We start from the raw sequence: 27,775 nt of genomic DNA, 5'->3' as shown, positions 1-27,775 counted from the left end.
GTAAACCTGCCACACTCAAGTTCTACCTCTCACAGGCCAGGCCCAGAGAGCAATCCTGTCCGGGTGCGGATGATAAATCTCCCCGCCCGCCTGGGACAGAAGGTCCATCCATGGAGGGAGCGGCCACGGTTGATCTGACAGTAGCTGAACTATTTCTGCGATCCAGTGTCTGGATGCCCAACGTGGAGCTATCAGAATCAGTGACAAGCTGAGTTCTCTGACCCTGGCCAGGGTGGGGGAAATCAAGCTCAGTGGAGGGAAAGCTTAGAGAAGAACGTTTGGCCATGGGTGGGCTAACGCATCCACACCCAACGGTGCATATTCGTCTCTTAGAGAAAAGAACAGAGGACACTGAGCGTTTTCTCGTGAGGCATAGAGATCTACGGCAGCCCGGCCGTATCTCTGCCATATCTGCTCCACCACCTGGGAAGTGTCGTGGGGCGTCCCCATTGGCGGAGCGCCGAGACGCAAGCATGTGTAATTTTGACCGGCCGATTGAGATGACGTCGGGGACATAAGCGCAACCGCGCGACCCATCTCTGAAAATCTCTCATCATGAGAAGTCCCAGACACACCACAGTAATCACTGAGGCCATTAAACCCAGCATTCGTAGGCATACTCGGAACGGGACCATTGTCCCCGCACGAAAACGGGAGCGACACTGAATGAGAGATGCGATTCTCCTCTCTGCCAGCATGACTCCATAGGAGAGGGAATCTATACTGAGCCCTAGATATTTCGCGCACTGCGCAGGACACAAGTGGCTCTTTTCCCTGTTTATTCTGAAACCCAGGTCGCAGAGATGTGTGACTACTTTCTCCGCATCTCTGATCGCTTGCTCTCTTGACGAGGAGCATATCAGATAATCGTCTATATAAGACAAAATCCGAACCCCGCTGTTTCTCAACGGCAAAAGTGCCGCCTCCACACACTTGCTGAAAGTCCTCGGAGCGAGAGACAGTCTAAACAGAATGGTTTGAAACTCGTAGGCAGTGCTTCTGTGCGCAAACCTTAAATATTTTCTGTGTAACGGGTAAATGTCTATGTGAAAATACGCGTCTGATAGATCGATCGTCACAAACCAATTGTTTGGACGGATCGACCGACAGAGTGCTTTGTGTGTCAACATTCTAAATGAATATTTCCTCAGGTGCTTGTTTAACACATGCAAATCCAAGATCGGACGAAGAGATGAGCTTCCTCTCTTCGGGGTATTACAAAGTACCGGGAGTAAAAACCCTGACGGCTTTCTGCCTCCGGAACAACTCTGATTGCCCTTTTGCTCAAAAGAGAGTCAATCTCGGTCGCTAGGACGCAAGCCGACTCCTCTTCGGCCACTGAGACCAACACACCGTTGAATCTGGGTGGTTTCATTGCGAATTGAAGCCTGTATCCCCGTGAAATCGTGCTTAAGACCCACGAAGGAACAGCACATGCGCGCCGCAGAAAGAGAACCCCCGCGTACACAACTCTGGTCGCACATTAATGACGTCACAACCGTCGCCGCCCTGGGCTCCGATGTTAGAGCGAGCGCGCCCTTCAGTGGTAAAACTTTTTCGCACACTATCGCCCTCGGCTGATCACCTGGATGCGAAAGTGCCACATTTATTGTGTTTTTTATTTTTGAACACATCGCCCTCAGCCCGTGGCTTGGATGCGATGATGCATTCTTTATTGCGCAATCGTCCGAACTGACTTGCGAGTAAACAAATGTCGGGAGTGCTTGGTGACACTGAACATTTTCCCTCATTCCTCGAAACCGAGGAGAAACTATAAAAAAAGCCCTTACGGAACTTGGAACCGGGCTGGAGAACATTCGCGTGTCAGGTCGCACGCTTCTTCTTCCGCTCCTCGGGGTGGGGCGGACGGTTTTTAGCCGCCACGGCCGCAAATGAATGCTTTCCCCATGGTCCCGAGCCATCTGATTTTGGGCGTTGACAAGCTTGCTGTCCGCCGAGAGCCGATCTTGTGCTCCTCACGTTCATCGATCTCCCTCTCGCAGCCGTGGCTGCGGCAAAACCCCTTCGCACTGGCTGAGGGGGCATTTTCTGAGACAGCTTACGAGGCAAACAGAGGTTGAATGCTTCGTCCTCCTGTTTCCTGAGAGTACTGATTTCTCTCATCTTCTCTAGAGCTGGACCGAACAGACCTTTAGCGGGGTCGTAGGCAGCATCCATGACTTCCGCTTTCTGTGTGTCACCCAAGCCTGACAGGTTAAGCCACAACGCTCTCTCACCTGACACAGCCAAGCCCTGGACTGCGCCTCGTGAAGAGCGGAGAATTAGGTCATTCACCACACAGATCTCGTCCCAAAGTACCGGGTTAGGTACTCCCGTGTCGAGCTGTGCTTCAATTTCCTCTAAAATCTCCACCTGGTACGCGGACAGCAAAGTCACCGCGTTTAGCGAGCACACTGACTGCGCTGCGTATTTATACATCCTCTGATGGATGGACGCCGTCAATCTCTCGATTTTCCCAGGCAGCGCAATTTGAGAGGAGGTGGATATCAAGCGCCAGTTCGGATGGAGGTGATAAGCCACCGAAGGCTCCACAGCTGGGGGTCCGGCCAACCCCAGCTCCTCCATCCCTTGAATTTCCAGCTTGGAGCACCCTTTTGCGGGAAGCTTGCTCTTGAAGGGGCTAGACCAGTAACGAGACATCTCCTTCATGCAAGCTGGCACGGCGGGCAGGAGCTGTCTAGCAGCGGGTTGAGCAGGCGTCAGCCTTTTCCCGTCTAAAAGGTCTCTCACCGCTACCTCCGCATCCTGGGCCGCGGGCCAAGCTAGTCCCAGCTTCGCTGCGGCTCGTTTGCATACCTCGTGCAGGTTACCTTCAGCCTGTGAGGTTGCATCGCCCGCGCTCTGGGGTCTCGACTGTTGGGCCGGGAAGGGACCACTGTCGTCCTCATCCTCGTCCTCCATATCCAAGTCGAGGAGGTCTGAGTTCGCATCTGCGTCCTCATCCTCCGCAAGGAGGTTATCAGAGGCGGCATGACCGGCGATTCGGCCTCCATCAGGTCCGCCCAGCTCGTGGTAGCTCGCGGCTACTGTTCGACGGCCGTAGACCTGGCGGCGGCACCGGACAGACACGGGTCCTGTTGGTTAGCCACTCAGCGGGTCCTGTTGGTTAGCCGCTCAGCCGTCTCTCCAAATGTTTCACCGGCATTGACGCGCAGTGAGCGCATGCTTGCGGGGTCCGCGAGCGACGTCTGAGCGTGCTTCGGGCCCATGCACGTGATGCACATCGGTTGAGGGTCCCTGCCCGAGATGGTTGCTCCACATAATGATGGACACGGGCGGGATGCAACCTCCCTGAACTTCGACTCATTCCCTTTGGTGGGGGGGGTGATGGTCGACATGGCTGAGTACGGGGAATATTAGACTCGTCACAACACGTTAGTCTGCCGATGTTCGCAGGGTAGTTAGCCCCCCGAAGGCTTCGCCTTGACGCGCTAAGCCTGTAATAGCTTAACGCTACTATGTCCCTACCGTGTAACTTAATACCCAGCAGGTTGGAATATGAATAGCTCGCCTCAACGCGGACGCTATTCCGTGACGTCGCTCAGCACGATTCCGTATGACTGACCTCGCGTTCGGTGGCGGAATCCAATGACGGCCCGCACGATGAACAGTTAAGCGAAACCAGCCGAGAACTGGAAGTGCTGAGAGAGCTTAGTGTAGTCCCTCACGGGAAGAAAGCGCAAATGATGTTAGGAGGGGTAGACCTGAGGGATAAAGGTGGGGCGGAGCCTGATCTCAGGTCGACCTGTCTGTCAAGACAGACGTGGTGTCATAAGAGCTTCCGTAGTTAGTCACGCCCAAAGCGATTCCCATAGTAAAACACCGAGCGAAGTTAGAAAAAGAAGTGCAGTTTCTCTGGTATCATCTCATTAATCGTCCACGTGGAAACATAGCAAAGGTTCTGGTTTGTGACCTGATAATTGACCTGGTAATTTAAAACACCATAATTACTTCAAAAAATTTGCAAGAATATTTCGTCTTCATGCTCTATGTTGAGTTCGGTTTCACAAATAATAAACATGCATTTGCATAAAGCATAAATATTTGTCCGTGACCATGTTGATTAGAGCATAAAAAAAAAAATTGGAAAGCATTAATGTAAGGTACATTTAAAACAGATAAACATGTGCGAATAATTTGTGATTAATCGTGAGTTAACCCACGACAATCGTGCAATTAATCACGATTAAATATTTTAATCGATTGACAGCCCTAATATTTATGACATGATGTTCAGTTACCAGCGTGACACTCAAACCCGTATTAAGACATGTCAGAGCCCAAACTTATTTACTTTGTCTTGAGATAAAAAGTATAGTCAGTACTTTTACCTGGAATGCCACCAATTGTTACTTTGCCTCCTGAAACCTTTTGACTACAGAGTTAACGGAGTCGATGAATAGGCCATAAGGCGGGTGTCCAGCAGCACAGCCTTGTCACTGTCAGAGATTTCTGACAGGGTAAGACACAAATGCCTCTCGGTGGAGGTTAGGGCGGCCATGGACTGGCAGACGGCCTTAGCGGTCTATTTAGTAGCTCAAAGAACCAGGTCCGCCACACGGCAGAGCTCTTGCCCCTGGCCGCCCATAATGTCTACCACGTCCAGCTTTCACAGCCATGGTGTGCAGGAATCCAGAGGCCTGACCTGCCTAAGCATAAGCCTTAACCACCAACACTGAAGTAGTAGGCAGGGGCTTGGTGGGTAGTGTTGGGGTCTTAATGGAGAAGGCAACGCCCAGCCCAAGAAGAGATAGCTCGCAAGCGTTTCTTCAACCTGAGGCATGGCACGGGAACATGAATTTCTCATCGATAAGAAAGCTCAAATATGTGAAAAAACAATCATTATCCACATTAATAGAAACACCTCTCCACCTTCATATATATATATATATATATATATATATATATATATATATATATATATATATATATATATATATATATATATATATATATATATATATATATATACAGTATATACATATATACACACAACTATCTAATTAGCCACTCAGGTAGCAACAAGCACAACATATTTTAACATGCAGATGAAGGACAAAAGCTTCAGTTTCAGAAAATAAATTTGGTTCTGTAACTTTTTCTATGGCATAGATGTTGTTGATGGATTGGCTGGTTTAAGTATTTCAGAAACTGAACTCCTGGGACTTTCTTTAGAGCTCATACACATTTGAGCAAAACAAAACAAAAAAAACCCACTGGGTTCTTCAGCAGGGACAGGGAAGATGGTTAAAATTGATGGGAAGATGGCTGGAGCCAAATACAGGACCATTCTGGAAGAAAACCTGATGGAGTCTACAAAAGACCTGAGACTGGGATGGAGATTTGTCTTCCAACAAGACAATGATCCAAAACATAAAGCAAAATCTACAATGAAATGGTTCACAAATAAACATATCCAGGTGTTAGAATGGCCAAGTCAAAGTCCAGACCTGAATCCAATCGAGAATCTGTGAAAAGAACTGAAAACTGCTGTTCACAAATGCTCTCCATCCAAACTCACTGAGCTCGAGCTATTTTGCAAGGAGGAATGGGCAAATATTTTAGTCTCTCGATGTGCAAAACTGATAGAGACATACCCCAAGCGACTTACAGCTGTAATCGCAGCAAAAGGTGGCGCTACAAAGTATTAACTTAAGGGGGCTGAATAATTTTGCATGTCCAATTTTTCCGTTTTTTATTTGTTAAAAAAGTTTGAAATACTTTCGTTTCCACTTCATGATTGTGTCCCACTTGTTGTTGATTCTTCACAAAAAAATTACAGTTTTATATCTTTATGTTTGAAGCCTGAAATGTGGCAAAAGGTCGCAAAGTTCAAGGGGGCCGAATACTTTCGCAAGGCACTGTATATAAATAAAATATAGTAAATACAAGAATAGAGTGTAAAGACAAGTATCCCTTAGGTTTTAAATTCAGAATGTATTGTACATACATGTGTGTGTATATATATATATATATATATATATATATATATATACCGTATATATATACACACACACACACACACACACATATATATATATATATATATATATATATATATATATATATATATATATATATATATATATATATATATATATACGTATATATACATATATATACATATATATATATATATATATATATATATATATATATACGTATATATACATATACGTGTGTGTATATATATATATATATATATATATATATATATATATATATATATATATATATGACTTAGTTTTCCTATAGTGTATTCGTCATCATGCAATTCAACAAAAATTTTACTTTTCTCTCTCATTCTCTCTTGCAGCATCACAAAATCTTTTCTCAATGGGCATATCACTCCCTGTTTTTACCACTACGTTAATAAATCCCGCAGCTTTTCAAGCATGTGGGCGATGTGCAAGTGTATGTCACTTCATGCAACACATGACAGTGTTTTGATGAATATTGAAGTCCCCCACGAAAATAAACACACACGACAATAAAAGACATGCTTAAAAACACCATCCTCTTCCAGCAGGGGAGCACTTAATAACTCAAGGCTTTTAGAGCTCACAGGCATGTAGGCAGTGTTTCCAAGCTGTTCTTTCCATTTCTCTTTTTTTGTCTCAATAGGCAAAGGGTTGAAGTGTTCATCTTTCCTTCAGTCCTTTTCTTTTTTGCTGTCTCAGCTCTGGGTGTGAATAGTGGATGAGAGCCCCATAAAGACAAAATATGTAGCTTTATGTCAATTAAAGAAAGACAATGTACACCCAAAAACCGTTTATTTTGTTAACAATTAATTATTAGTGCAAATGATAAGGAAAGCATTGCAGATACATGTTTGTCTTGTAACTGCCACAGCCCCCCCACCCCTTCAAGTTAGCTACAGGCATTCTGACAAAGTGTTCTTATCTGTTAAATGTTCAAAAGCAGTTTATAATTATTAACAAACTGTCCATTATCTGTCCATTTTAAATAACAGTTCTTTATGAATATATGAATAAAGATAAATATTTGGAGCCTAATTCCAGTCCAAAGACATGAATTTGCATTTCACACATATTTTCTCACTGTGACAAATTTATAAGTGAATTGATTATATAGTGTATGACCTTGGTTTTATCCGTCAAGATATAAACAGCTTCTGAAAACTGGTCGTTCCAATAAAACATTAAGATGTTACCTGTTAGCTTGACATGTTTTCTGCAAAAAACTTGAAATTTGTCCCCCATTTTTAACCCTAATTTTGAGACTATAGTTTCCATTTCTCTCTGACCCATGACAGGCTGTGGAAATAATGACAAAATATTCATTAAGAGTATTTATTCTGAATAGGCAAACAAATGTGCAAACATACAGTAGTTAACTGGACAAAACAAAAGACATACTGTAAAGCAAAAAACACAAAAAATTGTCATGACCATAAACACTAATGTAGGAGTAAGTAAGTCCTGGTGTGTAATCGTGAGATGTAACTGATTCCAGGTGTATGCTATCAGAATGTAGGTAAGCATATATGAAACAAATTTTATATTAATGCTACATTAACATTACATAACCTCCTTTTTCAATGCCAAAAGTACCCTAATTACCTATAATGTTTCCTCTAAATTTCAAGATCCTAAATTTTCCACTGAAGGCATATTTATCAAATTACTATGTTCAGTAATTGTGAATGTACAATATTTGTATTTATAAGAGTCTGTATTTATGATGACAGTCAGGAAGTATTTAAAGTGTTAAGATTAACTTGGTAGTGTCTCCTTGCTAACACCAATTTTTCTATATATTTCTATATATATTTTATATGTATGTGTTTACTTTGTGTGATAATATATTTTATTTGTTTATATTTGACTTTAATGGTGTTCTTGGCTGAGGCTTGGTTGTGCTAATTGCTGTTACAGGATTAGTAAACTTCATTAATAGTGGACTAAGAGGACTCTTGTTAGTGTTTTGGTCAATACAGTGTGAAATGTATCCCTGGGGCATGTTAGATAAGTACAGAAATATAAATGTTTTATAAATGTTTTCAAAGCAAAATGGGGCACCTTTCTTTTAGCACAAAAAGAAACCTGTTTTGGTGCCTGTTTACATATAAAGCCATTCTTCATAAATTAAATAGGCATGTTAGATAAGTACAGAAATATAAACGTTTTCAAAGCAAAATTGGACACCTTTCTTTTAGCCCAAAAAGAAACCCATTTTGGTGCCTGTTTAAATATAAATAAATTTTTCATAAATTAAATAAAAAAATATTTTGTTATATTCTGCCTGTATAATATCTATTGCCATATTCATTGTAGTTATTCTGACTAATATAACCAATTTATTTCAATACAAACCTAATAAAATGCTTGTAAATAATGTAACATGAAACGGAATTTTTAATTTTTTTTTAAGTGAAAGTCTCTCCTGGAAAATTGCAACAAGTTCTCCAGAATACTTAGTATACCTTGCTGGGATTATTTACTTATAAAACTACTCATATTGCACCAGATATTGACTTTGCTTATTACATCTTATTACTGCTTATTACTGTTTATTGCCGACATCTCTACTTTACAGCATTTGCTAACATGCAACTTTCACACAGTTTTGTACTTTGAAATACCCCCTTCACCTTTCTCTGGCTGAACATTGTTTATTGGAAACACATTTACTATCATGTTTATGCACTATATTAACAACACCATCAGTTTTCCATGTATATGCTCATCATGTAATGCATAACAGTGTTATGATGAATGCTTAAATCCCCTACAAATTAAAACACACACACACCCACACACACACCCACACCCACACCCACACACACACACACAAACACATACACATACACATACAGTACACACACACACGTGCACGCGCACATGCACACCACCCACTCCCAGCAGGCAAGCATTTAATAACTGAATGTCTTTCAGATTACAGGAGCACCATCAGTGCTGTCATGCTGTGCTTTTCAGAGCTGCTCAAGATTCGAGTCATCTTAAGACTCTGTATAGAGACCGATAGCATACAGTTCACATAAACAAGTAAGAAAAAAATGAACAGATCTGGGAATTCTGCAAGGAACCTGTAGAGGCTATGGACATGTTGAAACATGTTCATAAAAACAATACCCCTATAAGTTTTTTGGTCTATCGTGCTATCTGCAAGAGACCGGGAAAATAGCTAAACAAATTAGTTATGTGGTAAATGCAATTCTGTGATAAACCAGGGGAGGAAGAATCAAACCGCAGTCAAGCGGGGGGATTACTGTATACTGTATATACATACACCTTGCTGCTTCTTCTTCCAAGAGATTAAACCCCGATTAGCATAATGGAACTGAAATTTGTACCAGTAGAAAGAGGTTAAAGTGTATACCTGCAGCTTTATAACTTTGAGAGAAAGGACAATGTGTCATCCTGAATTCATATACAATGATTGTGTTGGTATGAATCTCAGATTATAGTTATTTTATGAAGTAAAGTATAAATACTAGTGTCAACCTACTGAGCTAGTTTGGCCAATATTGGGCAAACAATTTAACACATGAGCCCATAAAAATTACATTTCCACTTCACTTAAAAAGAGCAGTGAAATGTGCCTTAATTTATGGAATTTGGCAGACACCCAAATGAAAACTGGCAAAAAGGCTATGAATTCTACATCAATGTCTTCATGATCTGGCTTATAAAGATATTAAGAATAAAAGAAAATAATAAATGAAAAAAAGTGAGACTAGGCCAATAGGCAACAGATTAATAATACAGAGCTCAGAAAGACATTCCTGGTCAATTATTTTAAATCACACATATAATTAGCAATCAAATTTTCCATGCAGCAACAAACATTACAATAACATCTGATTGAGGAACAGCCATTTTGGGTGCACCATGTGTGGCTGCTCTGATTATTTGATAATAGGACTGACTGATATCAAACTAACCACTTGGAATAATCACTTAAGTTATTCACTTAATATTCTTGATATGTTCCAGTTGAAACAATATTGGAGTAAACCGGGAGTAAAATGGACGGTCTTTTATTTGGTCTTAACATCCAAACACAAAAGAGCATGAGATAAGACTGTAGAAAATGTCAAACTTATCTTGAGTGCTTCTCTCGAAGCCTAGCCAGGTAGTAAACTGTAAATCGGACCGTGAGTGAAGGGGAATAGGGACCTTATAAAGGGGATGGGTAAATAGAGGACAGGTGTAGGTGAGTAGGAGGGTGAGTTGGAGGAAGAGGCTGAGCGAGAATGTTGAATGAAGGAGGGAGGGGTGTGGCTAGTGGTTCACTGACAAATAGTATGTTTGATAGCCACTGTCTTTTTTGTTTCTTTGTTTTCTGTATGGTTTACCCTTTGTGCTGGTTTTATATTAATCTATTTTAAACATCCCATTGGTGCTGTACAATGTGTCTTCTGGGTTATAAGCCATTGCCTCTTGCATTCTCATTAGGAATACACATTTATATAGAACTGTTTATGTAATTACTCTTCTGGAGTGACTGATCAACAATTTCATGTATTCCAGCACTAATGGAAAAATCAATATCGATATAAAGCTAATGAGGTTTGGTTGATCAATTCAAGGCAACTGTCATACACAACTTTTAGTCTAACATTTTCTTCAGGAATTAATTCCTACTCCTAGTTGAAGGTTGCTATGAGAAATTGTATAACTCATTATTTTTTTTTTTAAGATTTTTGATCTAATATAGACTATAATTTATATATAATAATGATAATAATAATAATATAATAAATATATATATATATATATATATATATATATATATATATATATATATATATATATATATATATATATATATATATCTCAGAAGCACTGACCTATATTTACAACCTAAATTCCAATATTTGTTCCATTAAATTGTATACATTTATTCCCAACAGTAAATTTTCTTTATTTCGTAGTGTTTCTCTTGGCTGTGAATGTTAGATTTTTTTTGTCCAATCAGATTTCAGCCTCAATGTTGCCATGTCAATCTATTCTGCACAGGGCCTTCAAAGTCAGTACTGCTGGCCTTTTTACCTTTGTCTCTATTAGAAATAGGTCTGTTTCTTTAACCAATCAGATTTCAAATTCGCCTCACAGGGCCAGCTAGGTTGGTTCAAAATGTTCTCTTAGTTTGGTTAATTAGGCTACACATTCATGGGGAAAACTGTTGATCCAGAAGACAATCATTGACACCCTTCACAAGGAGGGTAAGCCCCAAACATTTATTGCCAAAGAAGCTGGATGCTCACAGAATGCTGTATACAAGCATGATAACAGAAAAGTTAAATGGAAGGAAAAAGTGGGGAAGAAAAAAGATGCAGAACCAACCAAGACAACAGCAGCTTTAAGAGGTCAAACTAAATTGATTTAAGAATTTGGATAAACTTCACAAGCAATGGACTATGGCTGGGGTCAAGGCATTAAGAGCCACCACACACAGATGTGTCAAGGAATTTGGCTACAGTGTTGGTCTGCTTGGCTGGCCAGCAATCTCACCAGACCTGAACTCCATAGAGAATCTATGGGCTATTATTAAGAGGAAAATGAAAAACAAGAGACCAAACATGCAGATGAGCTGAAGACCAATGTCAAAGAAACCTGGGCTTTCATACCACCTCAGCAGTGCCACAGACTGATCACCGCTATCCCATGCCAAATTGAGGCAGTAATTAAAGCAAAAGGAGCTCCTACCAAGTATTGAGTACATATATGGTAAATTAAAATTTTTTGAGAGGGCCAACAGTTCCCTAAAAATGTTTTTTTATTGGTCTTATGAAGTATTAAATATTAAATATAAAAATTAAATATATTAAAAAAATAAATGGAAGCCAAAATCATAAAAATTAAAAGAACCAAAGAGTTAAACTACTTCAGTCTGTGTGCATAAAATGTAATTAATACACACGCTTCACAGTTTTAGTTAAATTATATATATATATATATATATATATATATATATATATATATATATATATATATATATATATATATATATATATATATATATATATATTATATAGACTATATATTTTATATAAGACTACATTTAGGACTAGGGAAGCTTTCAACATACCAAGCCAGATCATGCCCCTGTGTGCTATTGCATTTACTTTAAGTTAATAACTGTGCATCTAGAGTATAGAGGCATGTAAAAAAATTGCAAAAACACCAATTCGATACAGGTGCCATTGAAGTCTTAGCACTTAGGATAAATATTACAGTTTATTTGTGTGAACTAAGTAGACTATTGAACTAAGAAAATTAAGTAATACAGTATAATGCACAACTGTGCAATAGAGTCAGCAAAAAAAAAAAGTGTGAATGGCCTTGATTTGAGAGGTCCTGATTTATTTATTTTGAAATTACTCTAACTGCATTATTGAAGCTGCAGATATAATTTAACAAACTTACCCTTGCAGCTCTTTGACTGACAGTGAGATCTTGAGGTCATGGCCTAGTACATGAAGTGCACTGAGGATATCAGCCCATTGCACCATCTCACCCAACGGCCCTCCTTTTAACACCTTAGGACTGAACACATCTCCAGACTCCTCTGTAAGAAAGCCCACATGTACCAGCACCTGGAAAAGATGAACAAATAAAAATGTAAAAAAAATTGTTATCAGACTGATGCTATATAATCCTATATAGACTGTATTGTATATGTTTAAATAGCATCAGTCTGATAAGATAGTTTTTTCTATTTGTCTATTTTTTTTCCTGGTACGGAACTGAAAAATGACAAAAGTTTTAAAGGTTTGACAGAGCAGCAACATTGTTGACATTTACACTTATTTCAGGTAAATACTATGTTTAGTATTTTTGTCTATAAAAATATCTCAGTATGAACTTGAGACGAAAAACATTACAGGCCTGTCAGAAAAGATACCCAACTTCTATTGATGTCACAAAACTGTGGCTGTTTTTCCCTTTCAGGAACATCAACAACACTTTGGGAAAGTCTCTGCGTGTCCATGCTCTAAATCACTTGTGAAATCTGTCCAACGAAAAAGCGCAAAGTCACAACCAGGAATCTATAAACGCACATGGGGTGGAGCCGACACTAGCTTCTGTTAGTTCAGGAATCGCTCTGTGTGTGTCTGTGTCTGCCAGAGAATTTAGTGATCCCTGACAGGGATACAGATCCAAAGACTGGTTTGTCATGATAGATCTGAAGGATGCTTGCTTCCTCATATCCATCCTTCCTCCACACAGGAAGTTCCTGAAGTTTGCTTTCGGAGCTGATGCTTATCAATATCTGATCCTTCCGTTCGGCCCTGCACTTTTACGAAGTGTACGAATGAGCCTCTGACCCTGCTGAGACTCCGTGGCATTTTTAGGTCATGAGTGGCTTGTCCGCTCAAGGTCTATGAAGGGAGCTCCATCTCACATGGCACATCAACTGCCTGGAGATGCTAGCTGTGTTTCTGGCCCTGAAGCACTTTCTCCCAGACCGGAGAGACCACCACATGTTCATCCGTATGGGCAACACATTGGTGGCCTACTACAATAAACATCAGGGAGCTCTGGATAAAGTTCGCTGGGATAAAATCCGTCTCCTCCTGGTGGCCCTGTGTTGGCCGGGCAGACCATGGTTTGCTGATCTGGTAGCCCTTCTCGAGCAAACTCATTGGGAGATTCCTCGAGGAGGGATGATCTCTCACAAACAGGGGGCACTGTGGTTCACCCCCACCCGGACTTATAGAGACTGTGGCTGTGGCCCCTAAAGGGGGCTTGAGTTTCTGAAAGGTAATGTCTCTAGGTTACGTACATAACTCAGGTTTGCATCTCCAGGCCACACTCCTTGCAACCTGGCAGCGTTTACTTTAATTTTAGAAGCTAGCATCGGCTCCACTGCATGTGCATTTATAGCGTCCTGGTTGTGGTCTTTCCATTGGACAGATTTCACACGTGATTCAGAGCATGGACATGCGGAGGCGTTCTCAAAGCATTGTTGATGCAGCGTCTCGTTACTTCAGTGAACCAGGGTTACATACGTGACCGATAGACGTTTCTATTTAGGTTTTTCAAACACAGTGCAGATAAAAAACTATTGTTTTGTTGCTATAATATACAATAGATTTTTTTATACAGAACACTGTTTTCAGCTTTCCCTCTTGGTTTATGTCAGCAGTTCATCCTGTGACCCATTTATCACAGCGCTTTGTCATTTCCAAGTGTGAGGAAAGAAAGGGCTCCATTATTCACAGCTACTATTATTGTCAAAGGCTGTAATGTACCGTGACCCAGACTGCAATCTAGTATGATGGAAGAAGATGGCTTGGGTGGTAAATAGTGCAACATTTTTTTTACTTGATAATAAAACAGTTGCAATAAACTCCATCTCCCATAATGCTGCATCAAAACGATTGTCGGCAGCAGTGCAAGCCAGAGTTCGCACTTAGCCAAAGATGCTATAAAACACATGTTGGTACACAGTCTTCTCACTGCACCATCCATGTACCATCTTCCTTGTCATACAAAGTTCCAAGTCAAAGCAAAATACTGTTCTAAACTACTTTTCGTTCATTAAAATGTCTTAATTATGTGTTTATGTTAATCTGAATTTGGATTGTCATGTCTGTAAATTACATGACAAGGTTTGTATTTTATCATAATGTCATCAAAACAAAAAACTGTGTTGAAATGCAATATTTCTATTCATTTTTGCCAAATTCTAGTCCAGGTTATCTACACTTTCTTGAAACGTGTTTATAGTCACTGTTGTTCTGGTTAGTTTTCTATGATTCTATGCACATCCATCTAACAAAGACCTAGTTACTTTGACATATTGTGGGTAGTTACTAAACGAAACAATTAAAGAAAAAAAATCTAGTCCCCATTATTCGACTCGAGAGACAAGTGCAGTAAATTCAGCTAGTGACAAAATGTGCTAATGGCAATTTTTTATTAGCAAAATAAAAATGGACATATAGGGATAATTAAACAAAGATTACTAAAAGATTTACTGTATATAAGTTGAAGGGAAGCTGGGGTGATTAGGGTTTGGTAGAGGTGAGAACTTCTTCAAAGCTGTATGGCAAAACCATATTTTGTTTAAGAATTATTGGACATTATTGGTCTGCTGATTTTTTTTTTATTTAACTCACTTACCATTGGACAAATTTGAATGTGACCCAGGAAGTAGGAACATCTGCAAAACTGGACTCTTCAGCACTTTCCAGCTACTCTGTGACATGACACTCTCAAGCCTTATTATCCATATTAATCTAACCAACAATCCTATTATTCATATAAATCCAGAATTTACAAGTGTAAATTTACAGAGCACTGATGTTATGGAAAATTAATCAACAGCTTTTGATTCAAGAGATCAGTCATGCTGTGGTATTATTATTGTAATCAACACACATTCTCTTTTTAAAGGGAAAAAACGGCTTCCTCATTTCCTCACGTAACTTATGCAACATGTATGCTGTTTAAAATTCCAGCGCCACCAATGTAAAACACCTTCCTGCATCAATGATGTGGTTTGTTACACATATTGTTTGACACATCTGCATTATATGCTTGTTTTCTTTATTGCTTTATATTCTTACTTAGTCTGTTATTCTAATGCTATTTTTATTCTACTAATATTTAATACAACTTTTGTTTCACAATTTAGTAATAATGTATTCAGATTGCTTGCATACTTTTCTATCAATATTGTTAATTCTAACTGTCCATCAACATCAACTTCAATTTATTAACATCACACAAAAAAATTTATCTTTGCTACCCAAAGTGCTTCACAAAATCACAATTTCCTTTAAAAGTCAGAATAAAAAATGTTCTTTAATTATGACCGAAAAACCTCTATGGAAGCCTGCCAAAATTAAGGGAAGAACACTTTATCCAGAATTCATAATTTCCTTCACTGTTTAATTTGTACCTTATAAAGATCATATGTTTCCTACAGCATGCCAAAGTGCACCTAATATTCCAAACCCCCTTGTTTCCCTATGTGAAAATGTGTCTGTGCATTGTAAATCCAAGCATTAGTTATCAGCTAAGAAAGCTTGAAGAAAATGTTCCCCTTTTCAAATCTTAACGATTATGGAGGACATGTGCAGGGTGTTTGGATACTGATGCAGCATAAATAGAAGGCATCAGAAATGTGAATGAAACGGGGCTGCACCATGCAGGTTCTTAGTCTATCACTTGAGCCCAGAGGAATATATCCCACTGCAATTTCAAATAAGAATTGAAATTGAGATTGAGACAAGAACACCAAAAATGATATTTCTCTGCAACACAACCCAGTGCTGTATTCAGAGATAAGTCATTTATCTTCAGTGTACAGAATGAAATGTAATTTTCCTGAATGAGTTGTAAGCCTGGAGTGGTTTAGGCAGATTCTTAAACACACCACACATTGTATACATTGGCTATGGCTAACATTCAAAAACCTGTATAATACACATATTTTCAAGGATATTTATACTATAGGTCCTCCACACTATAACCTAACACAGCTTGAAAACCCAAATGCATTGCCTTTACAATTTTCAGCAGTAAAAAATTCTGAAACCTGAAGGCTTCAGTATGAATCCCTCCATCTGAGAAAAAGTTCTAAAGTCAATACTGCCAGTCTCTCTTCTCCTTCCCCCAGGCAGTCAGCTTTCACAACACCCCAACTGAACTAAAGATGTAAAGTCTAAACCCCCTCACACCATGCTCACTAGCACTATCATTTTATTAGACTACAATATCTGATGGACTGCACTACCACTTTGGACTGGTTTAAGTTCTATGGTTATTTATCAGTATCCTTTATTTGCTGCCACAGTTTTACTCTGCTTTGATATAGGTATGCCTCTTGGCCTCCAGACTATGGTGTGGCTATGACTATGTACAATATAAGAAGAAGCACAAAATAATTGTATATACCTATTTGTGTTTTGTTTGCATAAAATCAAACAATAGGAATGCTAACATTTTACCTTTTTATTTTTTGGTAAAACTTTTTTCCTTTATATTTCAATTCCTTCCAGTGTCTCCAAAATGTAGAATTTGCATTTGAGCTGTATTACTTAATACCATTATAATTACCATACAGGTCTGGAAATTACAATAGTGGGTTCCAAATAAATATTTTGTTTAGGATGCCCATAGAGGCAGTTGGGCAAAAATCCAACTCATAAAAAATGAAAAAAAATCTTCATATCTCTTTGAAAAAAACAAACAAAAAAAACCCAATGAAATACTATTTACCTATTTTGAGTAAGTTCAGTAAGTAAATTACTATTGCTATTTGACATATATGTTAGATGATTCTTCATTGCTTTGTGGATGTTTTATAGGGCAGTACAAAACTGTCTCAATTAGCTTAATATAGTTATTATTGCAAAAAGCACTTATAGAGGGCCACTGGGATAAAAATCAAACTGCCTCATGCAATTGGAGAAAATGTAATAGCAGTGTTGCCAAATTAGAGTTTAAAAATATTTTGTAGGTGCCAACATCTAATTTTCCCACAAATAATCAGAATCAAATCTAAATAATTTTAGCAAAAAAAAAAAAGGCTTAGTTAATTGGGGATTTTTAGGTTTTTTCAGGATGGAATAGAAAGAATAAAGATATGGTTAAAACTTGAAAATAAGATGTTAAGACTGTAAAAAAAAGTGGCATAATTAATTAATTCTAATTTGCACATCAGTTCCACGAGGGTGAAATGTATACATTAGCCTTGTTTTTACACATCCAACATGAGTTGATCTTGTAATTTCAAAGCATTTAATAAATCAAACACAGAGCTTATACCAAAGCTAAGAATCAAACCCAGGTTAATGGTATTCAGCAACAGATACTTTAGTGCTGCACTATTTTAATTTTAGGCAAATAATAATAATTACAAAAAAGTTAGAATTCTTATCAATACAAACATCCTCATAGGAATTCATAATGTAATTGGTTTACATGAATAACTATGCAAAATGATTGCTATCAATCTACATAATACAAACAATAATAATTTGTAACCTTTATACGTTTATTTTAAGCAATAAAGTAAAAATTGAAATAAAGACAATTTTTATTTATGGTCTAAAATTTTATGTAAACTATACAATATGTCTTGCAAAGTTGAAGCCCTGATGTGAATAAGTAAGTCACCTTCTTCTGTTGCCTCTGCTGGCTGCTCAGACGCTCATCTAGTCTGCGAGCAGCTACAGCCCACTGCACTGCCAGCCTACGTATCCGCCTCCTCATGAAGCTAAGAGACTCTTTTCCTGAACCGATCTGCTCCAGAAGACGACCCATATCAGCACGAACAATTGCCTAAAGCGATACACATTAAGATTTGTTTATTAGATGTGTTAAAAACAACAGAAATTGACCAGAGTGCTATATACTGTAGTTAGGTCAGGGCGTACAGAAAAAACAATACACTGTGAATGAATCAAAAGCTACATAAGAATAACAAAAGTAAGGTATAATATTATATATATATAATTTTTTTTCCTTATTCTTTTTATTTTTATATAGCTTACAATCATTCATAGTGTCTTGCATAGATATATACATAAATCAGCTCTCAATCAATCAATTAAAATATTTAATTGCGATTAATCGGATGATTTTCATGAGTTAATTTCATCGCACATTTTTTATCCATTCTAAATGTACCTTTTATTATTAAGTTTTTAATACTCTAATCATCATGGACAAATATGGATGCTTCATGTAAATGTATGTTTATTAATATTAAAACCATACTCAACATAGAGCATAAAGACTAAATATTTTTTTAAGGTTTTAAAGTAATTATGGTGTTTTATATTATGTAAATCAGTAGGATACCAAACAGAACTTTTGCTATGTTTCCATGGATGGTTTTAATTGCCAGATATGTGCATCATGGCGGATTTTGGTGCTTGATTTGAGACTTGGCACATCAATTAAACAAATGTACAATGAATAAAAATAATTTTCAGTAGAGTTTCTTTTTTATATCCGAAGAATAAAAGAAAGGATGTTGTAAATAAATGTGTGTTGAGTTTAAAAATTTATTTTGCCTCATATAATTATTTATTTATATATTTTAATAAAAAAATGATCAAACAAAAATAAATCCCGCATTATTCACGGGTTAATAAAATCAGTGTCGTTAAAATGAATTTGTGTTATTATTGCAACAGTTTTGACATCCCTAATGTATATATACAGTGGGGCAAAAAAAGTATTTAGTCAGCCACCAATTGTGCAAGTTCTCCCACTTAAAAAGTTGAGAGAGGCCTGTCATTTTCATCATAGGTACACTCCAACTATGAGAGACAACATAAGAAAAAAAAATCCAGAAAATCACATTGTCTGATTTTTAAAGATTTTATTTAGTCACCTACAAAAAGGCAAGATTTCTGGCTCTCACATACCTGTAACTTCTTCTTTAAGAGGCTCCTCTGTCCTCCACTTGTTACCTGTATTAATGGAACCTGTTTGAACTCGCTATCAGTATAAAAGACACCTGTCCACAACCTCAAACAGTCAGACTCCAAACTCCACTATGGCCAAGACCAAAGAGCTGTCAAAAGACACCAGAAACAAAATTGTAGACCTGCACCTTGCTGGGAAGACTAAATCTGCAATAGGTAAGCAGCCTAGTGTGAAGAAATCAACTGTGGGAGCAATTATTAGAAAATGGAAGACATACAAGACCACTGATAATCTCCCTCGATCTGGGGCTCCACGCAAGATCTCACCCTGTGGGGTCAAAAGGATCACAAAAACAGTGAGCAAAAATCCCAAAACCACACGGGGGGACCTAGTGAATGACCTGCAGAGAGCTGGGACCAAAGTAACAAAAGCTACCATCAGTAGCACACTATGCCGCCAGGGACTCAAATCCTGCAGTGCAAGACGTGTACCCCTGCTTAAGCCAGTACATGTCTGCATTTGGATGATCCAGAAGAGGATTGGGAGAATGTCATATCATCAGATGAAGCCAAAATAGAACTTTTTAGTAAAAACTCAACTTGTCGTGTTTGGAGGAGATTGTATATCGATTGTATGCTGCATTTTATCTATATGAAGAGAGGCAATAATTTTGGAAGACACTGTATATGCTATGGTTTATATCTAAATGCAAGGCATATTTTAACTACAGTGGAGCATAAGAGAGTCAGGTGTATGAGCAATGCACAAGCCAGTGAATCACCACAGCTGCAGAAATGTTCTGCTTGTAACATTACTGTTCGAACAGCCTTCTCTGACTGTCCTAGTTTCACTATACTGTAAACAATGTAGGCTGTACAAAGTGCCTAACTCACACGTTTATTCCCGAGACACTCTGCAGTGCAGTGTGGCATAAGATTAATCATTTTCTGAACCATTATTCATAAAGGGGCATATTCAGGGTTGATGTAAGTGCACATCGTAAGGATTTAATGCCGAAAGTGCATACATCAATATTCAGACCTCAACTGTAACGCCTCACTTAAAAATTATTAAAAAATTTGTACGAGGGTTATGAACAAAAGGTGAAGTTTGCTTTCAAGAGCGGAGCATATCAGCGATCTGAATTTTAATGTCATATATAATGTCAGCTTGAGCAAGAAGTCTCGTTAAGTGTAGCGCCAGTGCATGATAATTTCAACCTATACTCAGACCAATTAGATCAATATTAAACACACACTATAAATAATACCCCGATATGCATTTAGCATGCATGAAAAGATTTTCAAAAACATTTTTCCTCCTTGAATAGAAGACATCAGAGCATCTTAAACCAGAATCTTAATCAGATTCACTGCCTAATTCAAAGATCAGTGTTTTTTTTTTGTAAACAGTGTTTTTTTTTTGTATAAACACGTATTGCTACATAAGTGCTTGGTCAGCTTATCCTGAAACTTTCAACAGTATTTGTAAATCAGCAAATTTAAATTTTTAGCAAATTAAAACAAACTAAAATAGACATGCTGAATCAGGTACTATATTTTATAAAAATGAACAGGGTGGAATACATTTGGTTTACAAGTCCCTGTGATTAATATATATCATTAGTACTAGGCTTATTAAAGGATTGATATAGCAACAACATACATTAGCGCATGTAGGACGTTTTGGAGGTGAGGGAGGGAGGCGAGAATTTTTTTATTATTTCACTTGACATCAACTAAAAAGAAAACTTTTTTTAGGCTTAAAGGCAAGTGCTTATGTTAATTGCAGTGGTCTAGATGTTATTCCCTGTAAAATCCCTGTTTTGAATGTTTCTACTTGAGACCCGTCTGAAAACAATGAGGCATAAACTACGCACAGGTGATTTGCATAATCTGAAATTAAAAGCACAGAAAATAGACTTCAGCATGTACATACACAATGTTTAAAATCCATAAAAATGTTCCTGCATAAATACTGATGTATCTTTTAGAAATTAAAAGCACAGAAAATAGACTTCAGCATGTACATAGACAATGTTTAAAATCCATAAAAATGTTCCTGCATAAATACTGGTGTATCTTTTAGACATCTTTTAGAACTGCGGACTATGAATAAGAACCAAAATAAAACAAAACTGCACTTTACTGTAATCGTTTTTATGATCTACTCTTTTTGAAATACATTTGAGAATATTATAAATCTATTTATAATGTATAAAATATACACATTATTTCTTAATGGCTTTTACTCTTTTTCTCCCAAGCTTTCTTTTGAACCACTCAAACATTTTCCCCAGCAGTTCTTCTACCCACCTATCTATGTATTTACCTATCCATGTATTCATCCATCCATTATAAAGAGTATAAATAAATATTTTCAAAGCATCCATATTCATAAAAACTACAAATATGGAATTTAACTTGCAGTTAAAAGGTAATTCTCTTCTGAAAATATTATTCAGCACTTTGCATTCACTGTTTCACTCCATGCTCAATTGCATGCAAATAGAACTCTCGTCTATCTAATGTCCATACACACATACAAATCAGCCCCTACTCTAAATACATTCTATAATAAAACTAGTAGAAAAAGCAAAAGTGGTTGCTTTTTTTATATTGTAGTACAGGGACATATGTCTGCGCTAAATATATACTCAATGTTAAATGTCTGTCTGAAAGCAAGAAAATACTTAGCACAGTCCATTAAAATTGAAAGACATAAATATTATACTTGAGCCATCTCCTAGCAGATTCTTAGAGAAAACTGGTACTATTCTCTCACTTGTGTCTTAGGTGTGTTGCTGATGATAGGATTGTAGGACGGTATGCTCTGATTCCTCCAGGCAAGCAAAGGACAGAACCACTCCACCTCACTCAGGTAGATGAGAAAGGAGCAGTCAGAGCCATCAACTCCGTAGAAGGAGTAACAGGGGTCTGATGTCCATCTGGCCCTCATCCACTAGAATAAACAAGTGGGAAAATGACAAGCAAAAGAACATTACAGGAAGCAGAAGAAAATTCTGTTAGCAATTCCGAGATATTCAATCTTCATTGAAATCAAGTAATGCAAACAGAAATGTGGCTGGACAAGATGCAAGTCTGACAAAAAAGTATTTTGGATTCCATAGTTCACTATTGTCAGTTAATTACAGTCGAACCCACTTATCTCGACCTCGGTTAACTCGCCAACCCTATTAAGTCAACGTTTTTGAAGTTGAATCGCCAAATTCTCGCTTTGTCTTAGCATTTTTTAATCGGTTATGTCGATTTTTTTATGTCGGCGAACCCTAATATCTCGAGCACAAGGGGGGGCAAATTTGCCACTTAACGTCGGTTATGTCAGGAATCCCCCTGCCACGCCCCCTTCGGCGGCGGCATTCCCCGAAGCACCCTGCTTCTTCTCCCGTGCGTGCCCCGCCGGCACGGAGCTCGTCACAGTAATGCTGATCACACACACCTGACTCTCATTCACTCACTCATCCCATCTCCTATTTAAGCCCCTCACCTCCACACAATCGCGGTCCGTTATTGTTTGTGCATGATCGTATGTGTTGGTTCATGTCGGTCTGTGTAATCGCGTATACGTATCCCGCTACGTACCCTTCTTCTCGGACTCCGCATTCTCTCAACGGCATGCCAAATTACCCCGATCCTGCTGTTTTCCATGTTCACGCTGTCTGCACCACGTTTATCCGTTGCTGCCCAGCGCTTTCCATAGTGCGGATCCGTGGATTCTCTACACGAACTGTCTCTGCTTTCACAGAACTTCGTGGACCGTGCTCCCGGAGCGCACCACTGGATATTACTTCTTCGCTACAAGTATTGGTGGATTATCTCCTGAGTATTCTCAATAAACTTTGTTTGCGTTTACTTCGGCTTCCGCCTCCTTATCCGCATTACAGGTTATCTTGATCCGCATGACCAATCAAACAAATCGTAGCAACGCTGTTGTGTAAAAAAAAACTCCAAAAACACGTGCATGCACACTCATTTAATAACGCACATCATGTACATAAAGAAATTTCAAGCATGTTAATGTATTGACGCCATATTGGTTTTCGTTTATCGCGATCATTGGTTATCTCGACGCTTTTTGGCGTCCCCTAGGCCGGCGACATAACCCGGTGCCACTGTAAAATTAAATATAAGTGGCATTTAGCATTTTCTAGCAAAAAATATGCAAATAGATAAGCTAAAATGTTACCATCGATTTGCTTGCATTAGGCAACCAACCAAGTTCAATTTTAAAGCAGCTTTACAGATAAGAGTTACCATTAAAGTTCTGAATGAGCCAGACAAAGATGAAGGCAGTGTAAATCTGAACGATACTACAATACAGTCATGGAGCCATAGAGCGTGTTACCGAGTGGTTGTGATTAATCAGCACCTACAAGTTGACATTTTTAACTTAGGCATTGTTACACTTACTTTCAGTAATCTCTTTGTCATGGTCACTGCCATGGTGTGAAGCAGAAATACACCATGGATTGAATGCCCGATCATCATTTGTTTACAATGCATGAACAAAACTGTGGGTTCTATCTTTATCTTTCTCTTTATTTAGCCAGTTAACCAACAATGGAGGTAGAAAGAAACCAGAAAACCCAGAAGAAAACAATGCAAACACAGTCTACTGGTCATATCTACTTAGTTGGATATCAGAGGATTTGTGTTTTATGTTTAGGTTTACTCAATACTTTCTTGGAATTCATATTTAACAGGATCAAGAGCATGGAGCTTTGAGGCAGCAATGCTTTCCACTGCATCACAAGGCCACCCACTTTAACACTGCAAACAACGTAACTCATACCAGAAACAAGGATGAAACCTAATGTGGTAACATTATTCTGATCAAAAAGAAAATGTCTTCTAAAAGAATATGAAAGCATATGCAAACAAAATTCTTTATAAACAGCTTATTTTTAGCAGGCAATCTTTTAGTGTTTTCCAATACTGCATTTCTGGAGTGGTAGGGTTAAAAAATAAATACAAAAAAATCCCTTCCAATCTACACTTTAAATATTAATCCAGAATACAAATACTCGGGAAACAAAACAGATAGACAATGCATAATATTCCTAGCAGAGAGCATATTAAACAACTGGCAGGATGTGTGGTATTTGACAATTGTTCTGGCTTAATATATCGAAATAAAATATATAGAAGAGATGTACCTTTGGTGCAGTAAGAACACTCAAATGAACCGAGATAGGAATCAACTTACATCAACTTTAGTTGCACAGTCTGGGTAACCAGGATCTTTTGGGATTTCACACTGCCCTGCTGTTCCATCTCTCCCTTTTCATATAAAATAGACAGACAGAATTAATTTGACATTACATTTCCCTAAGAAAACAGTATGAAAAATGGTTATTAAAGGGGATCAATTTAATGAGGCATGAGAAGACTAAATCTTCACCTTATCTACCTTCCTGGTTTTCATCTTTTGGTTTTAAAATGTCACATTCATCTCCTATTGTTTGCATTGCTGTGCATTGGTATGCCAGTGGGCGTAGTTAAAATGCATCTCTGATGAACAAAGTTTATCCCACTGTGCTCTGACGCAGTGGGGAAAACAGGAAATTGGCAACATCCCCTTGCCTTGATTATTAAAAAACCTCTGTGCTGTGTGGAACTGAGTCCTGCTCAGCTTAATTAGAAGCAGGGCTGTTCTTTATTCAACAGGCCACCAAGCTCCAATGAGCATGACCACACACAAAGGGATTATGTGCCTTTCTGTTTGATTACAGTAATGATCCCGGCAGTAGTAACAATGGGCGAAATATTCCTGCAGACTGCAAAAAGAAGCTCTACTGAAAAGGATGACACCATAGAGGTAAATAAATATGAAGTCACAATCAACATAAATGCCATACATTTTACAGCAAAAGAGTGACTGATCCAGTCGACAAAAGAGGTATCAATTGAAACCTACAGCTATACTTATAAGTTTAATCAAGAGGAGAGCCCGATAAAGACAGACTAAAGTATTTCTAATGATTTAGAAATTATTTAGAATAAGGGTATATTAAAATGTATTATTATATGCACCTGTGGCACCATTTTTACTCTTCTGCAGGATCTGCTCCACACGCACAGCCATTTCAGACACATTCTGGGCAATGGCCTGAATCCGTTCCACAAGTCCCATCGGCTGAAACCTAGGCACACACACATACACATACACACTCCTAAAATATGGAAAACCAATTATCTTTGAGCTTTTTGCTTATTTAAAATGAAGTTCAGCTTCTTTAATTTTTATTTTTTTTACACACAACAGACATTATTCACAGAAAAAAGCAGCTGCAGGTTTGAACACGCATTTAATGATGTATTAACAAATATGCATTGAAGACACTGTTGCAAACCGTTGTATGTCTCTTCACAGACCTCAAAAAATGAATCAAACACAAATTTATATGGTATGTTTGTAGGACATTTCCACTCTTCTATACATACCATTCACATTAAACCATACCATTACCATTCAATTAGTAGACTATTAAACTCTATTAAAGATCTGAGAAGAAAAAGAACCCTCTGAGGTCTTAAAAAGACAGTAAATGTAAAGATACAAAAAAAAATTAGGATTTAGACTTAATTTACTCTGAGTTTAATGCTAATTAGGGATAAATGCTTATGGAAATGTAATCTACTTGTTTACTTTTGATATAATGAGCATGGGAATGGATGCAAGTGCAGGTAAAATGGTTACCTTACAGGAACTCAAGCTGCATCAACAACGCTTTGGGAATGCTTCCGCTTTGTCTGAATCAGGTGTGTAATCTGTTTAATGGAAAGCGCTGCGTCAGTGGCAGGGTGACGTCACTACTAGGAAGCTATAAAAGCACATGGAGTGAAGCCGGCTTTAGGTGTACCAGAGGTCAGTCTCGAGAAACTGATACCCTTAATAGACTACCTGGCAGCCTAGGAAGTTCTGCCAGACATGTCTCGGTGGGTCCTGTGGACTGTGGACAGAGGCTATACGATTCAGTTCAGGTCCGCTCCAGTTCGATGGGGTACATTCCACTCTGGTGGGATCCAAACAGGCTCTTGTCATGGAACAAGAGGTAAACACTCTCCTGAGGAAGGAGGCCATTTAGGTGGTCCCTTAATCAGACAAAGAGTCCAGGTTCTACAGCCGGTAATTCATAGTTCCCAAAAACAGCGGCGGGTGGCATCCAATTCTAGATCTACGTTACCTAAACCGCTCACTAATGAGGCTCAGGTTTAAGATGCTGACCCTCAAGCAGGTTGTGTCTCAAATAAGAGCTGAGGACAGTTTTGTCACTGTAGATCTGAAGGATGCATATTTTATATATCCAACCTTCCTTCACACAGAATGTTCCTGTGGTTTGCTTCAGGGCCGAAGCTTACCAATATTGGTTCCTTTTGTTTGGTCCCTCTAGGGCAGGATGCTATGGCTTAGGCGTGGCTAAGGCTACGCCTGTATGCCTTTCCCCTGTCGCGGAGTTCTGGAGAGAGTTCGCCAGGATGGAGTTTGTCTCCTCCTGGTTGCCCCACAGTGGCCGGGCAGACCATGTTTTTTGGACCTGGTAACCCTTCTCGAACACCCTCCCTGGGAGACTCCCTGGGGGATCTCCTCTTCCAGGCAGGAGGCACAAAAGTTCACCCCCACCCAGAGTTGTGAAGACTGCAGCTTTGAGATTCTGGTCTCTCCACCAAGGTGGTAGAGACCATTCTCCAATCCAGAGGAGGTTGTATGCTGCTAGCTGGCACTTGTTCAAGGTGCAATCAGCACCAATTGATCCAGTTGCCCGGTTGGTTCAGTCCTGGAGAACAGTTTCCATCCACCCTGAAATTCTACGTGTCCACTGTTTCACCATATCATGCCCCCCTGGTGGGGCAATTACTAATGCGACCTAGAGTGCCTGTGTGGGACTTGGCCATTGTGTTGGAGGCTCTATCTGTGCCCCCCTTCGAGCCATTGGCTGAGGCATCCTGGAGGTTCCTTACAGTCAAGACTGTGTTCCTCCTGGCCATTTCCTCTCTTAAGAGAGTCAGGGATCTTTAGGCCCTCTTTGCGGCCTCCTCATTTCTGCAGTTTACTCCAGGCATGGCCAGTGCTTTTTGTACCCTAGAACAGGGAACGTCCCTAAAGTGCCCTTGGTCGTCCCACAACCTATTAGCTTCCAGGCATTCTATTCTCCTCCTGTTTAGGCTCAGATCAGGAAAGAGTAAACCGGCTGTGTTTGGTGCGAGCACTAGACATATACATACATGGAACAGAGTCTGTGGAGGAAGTCGCAACAACTGTTCATCTGCTATGGCCCTCCATGTGAGGCCTCCCTGCAAACAAGCAGACCCTTAGCAGATGGATTGTGGATGCGATCGCATCCTTCTATG

General features: G+C 38.9%; 1 protein-coding gene across 3 annotated transcripts in view; it reads right to left on the bottom strand.

Annotated features, from left to right (window-relative positions):
- The window catches only part of mgat5b (alpha-1,6-mannosylglycoprotein 6-beta-N-acetylglucosaminyltransferase B), a 117,553-nt gene that overhangs the window by 39,572 nt on the left and 50,206 nt on the right, over positions 1–27,775 (bottom strand). For all 3 annotated transcript variants that reach the window (XM_083565820.1, XM_083565819.1, XM_083565821.1), the window contains 5 exons: positions 25,457–25,566; positions 24,630–24,703; positions 22,188–22,364; positions 18,144–18,308; positions 12,438–12,607 (listed from right to left, as the gene is read on the bottom strand). In XM_083565820.1, coding sequence (XP_083421946.1) covers positions 12,438–12,607; positions 18,144–18,308; positions 22,188–22,364; positions 24,630–24,703; positions 25,457–25,566 — 696 coding nt within the window. The remainder of the gene's footprint in view (positions 1–12,437; positions 12,608–18,143; positions 18,309–22,187; positions 22,365–24,629; positions 24,704–25,456; positions 25,567–27,775) is intronic.

Source organism: Silurus aristotelis (assembly GCF_946808225.1).
Source record: "Silurus aristotelis genome assembly, chromosome: 17".
Classification (NCBI taxonomy): domain Eukaryota; kingdom Metazoa; phylum Chordata; class Actinopteri; order Siluriformes; family Siluridae; genus Silurus; species Silurus aristotelis.
Note: the sequence above shows the minus strand (reverse complement) of the source record. Positions and strands in the feature narration are given on the sequence as shown.